This window comes from Mercenaria mercenaria, unplaced genomic scaffold, assembly GCF_021730395.1.
Source record: "Mercenaria mercenaria strain notata unplaced genomic scaffold, MADL_Memer_1 contig_4994, whole genome shotgun sequence".
Classification (NCBI taxonomy): Eukaryota; Metazoa; Mollusca; class Bivalvia; order Venerida; family Veneridae; genus Mercenaria; species Mercenaria mercenaria.
Window position 1 is genome coordinate 25,820 of NW_026463269.1, and position 1,271 is coordinate 27,090.

At 41.1% G+C, this 1,271-nt stretch overlaps 1 protein-coding gene across 1 annotated transcript; it reads right to left on the minus strand.

Annotated features, from left to right (window-relative positions):
* Window positions 1-542: 542 nt before the first annotated feature.
* Window positions 543-929, minus strand: LOC128554381 (protein GVQW3-like). The gene has a single exon (XM_053535664.1). It carries the CDS (start codon window positions 927-929, stop codon window positions 543-545), a length of 387 nt encoding a protein of 128 aa, XP_053391639.1.
* Between the last annotated feature and the right edge of the window lie 342 nt (window positions 930-1,271).

Below are 1,271 nucleotides of genomic sequence, written 5' to 3' on the forward strand. Positions count from 1 at the left end.
GAACATCAAACGAACGCTTGTTAATTACTGCCTGAGTAGCTGCCGCACGATGTGCCGGTGCGTTGTCGTGATGAAGAATCATGGTCGGCAGTTCAGCCGCGCGCTTCTTCCGCATTGCTCGCAAAAAGTCTCGATTCAACACCTGTAAACAAAACAATTGCCACTTCAGCTATTTTTAAATTACATCTAATCATTTTAGCATAATTGTTGATAATATGTTACGATGAAACTGTGCATAAATACTGAAATGGTCTTACCTTTGGGTAATACTGCGCAGTGATCGTCAGTCCATGAGGAACTGCGTGACTCAGAATCACTTCATCGACGTCAAAGAAGACGATGAACATCTGCTTCTTCTTTGAGGGGCTGACTGTGAACTTCTTTGGGGACGGTGATCCAGGTGTTTTCCACATAGTTGACTGTTCCTTCGTTTCCGGCTCATATAGACTTATCCAAGTTTCATCAACTGTGACAATGCGCCTAAGAAACTCTTCACCTTCTCGCTCGAAACGATCCACAAAATTCTGACAACACTCAATTCTCTACTTCTTCTGGTCATCTGACAGCATTTTCGGGATCCATCTAGTGCATATCCGCCGCATATTTAGTTTGTTATGTAAAATGTCATGAACAGTGCCGATGCTGCAATCAACTTTGTCACTGACTTCGCGAATCGTAATACGGCGGTCCAGTTCAAGCAGTCCCTTGATTTCCGTGACATGACGTGAGGTTATTGACGTCGGCCGATCGCTGCGTGGCTCGTCCATTACACTATCTCGGCCGTTTTTAAACCGCCCGTACCACTCATAAACCTGCGATTTCTTCATTGCTTTCATTCCATATGCCTTCTCTAACATTTTAATAGTATCTTTCCTTGAAACATCATTCAAAACACAAACTTTTATCGCTGATCTTTGTTCCGTAGTCATTTTTACGCACCGTAGGAAACAAAATGGGCGTCAGAACGTCAAATGACATCACAATATTTAGTGACGTCACGAACGTCACGCTGATAGTTGGCGGTAAAACTACTACAATTTCGGTAATAATTGCTTTACAAACAATAGAGTTATAGAACTTTGTTTAAAGGAAATACATTTAGAAATTGCTACTTTTTTGGCCGGTTTTCAGTAGGTGTGGTTGCCATAGCTACTATGATTTTGGTTATAGTCAGTTACTGACATTAATATTCACTCATTTTGCTTAAAAGTCCCGTTTCTACAAACTCGCTAAGTTTCATTGAAATTCATGCGTCCATTATTATTTTACAG

Excerpts from the sequence above, each read along its gene's own strand:
- LOC128554381 (XM_053535664.1), bottom strand. The coding sequence starts at position 929 with ATGACTACGGAACAAAGATCAGCGATAAAAGTTTGTGTTTTGAATGAT.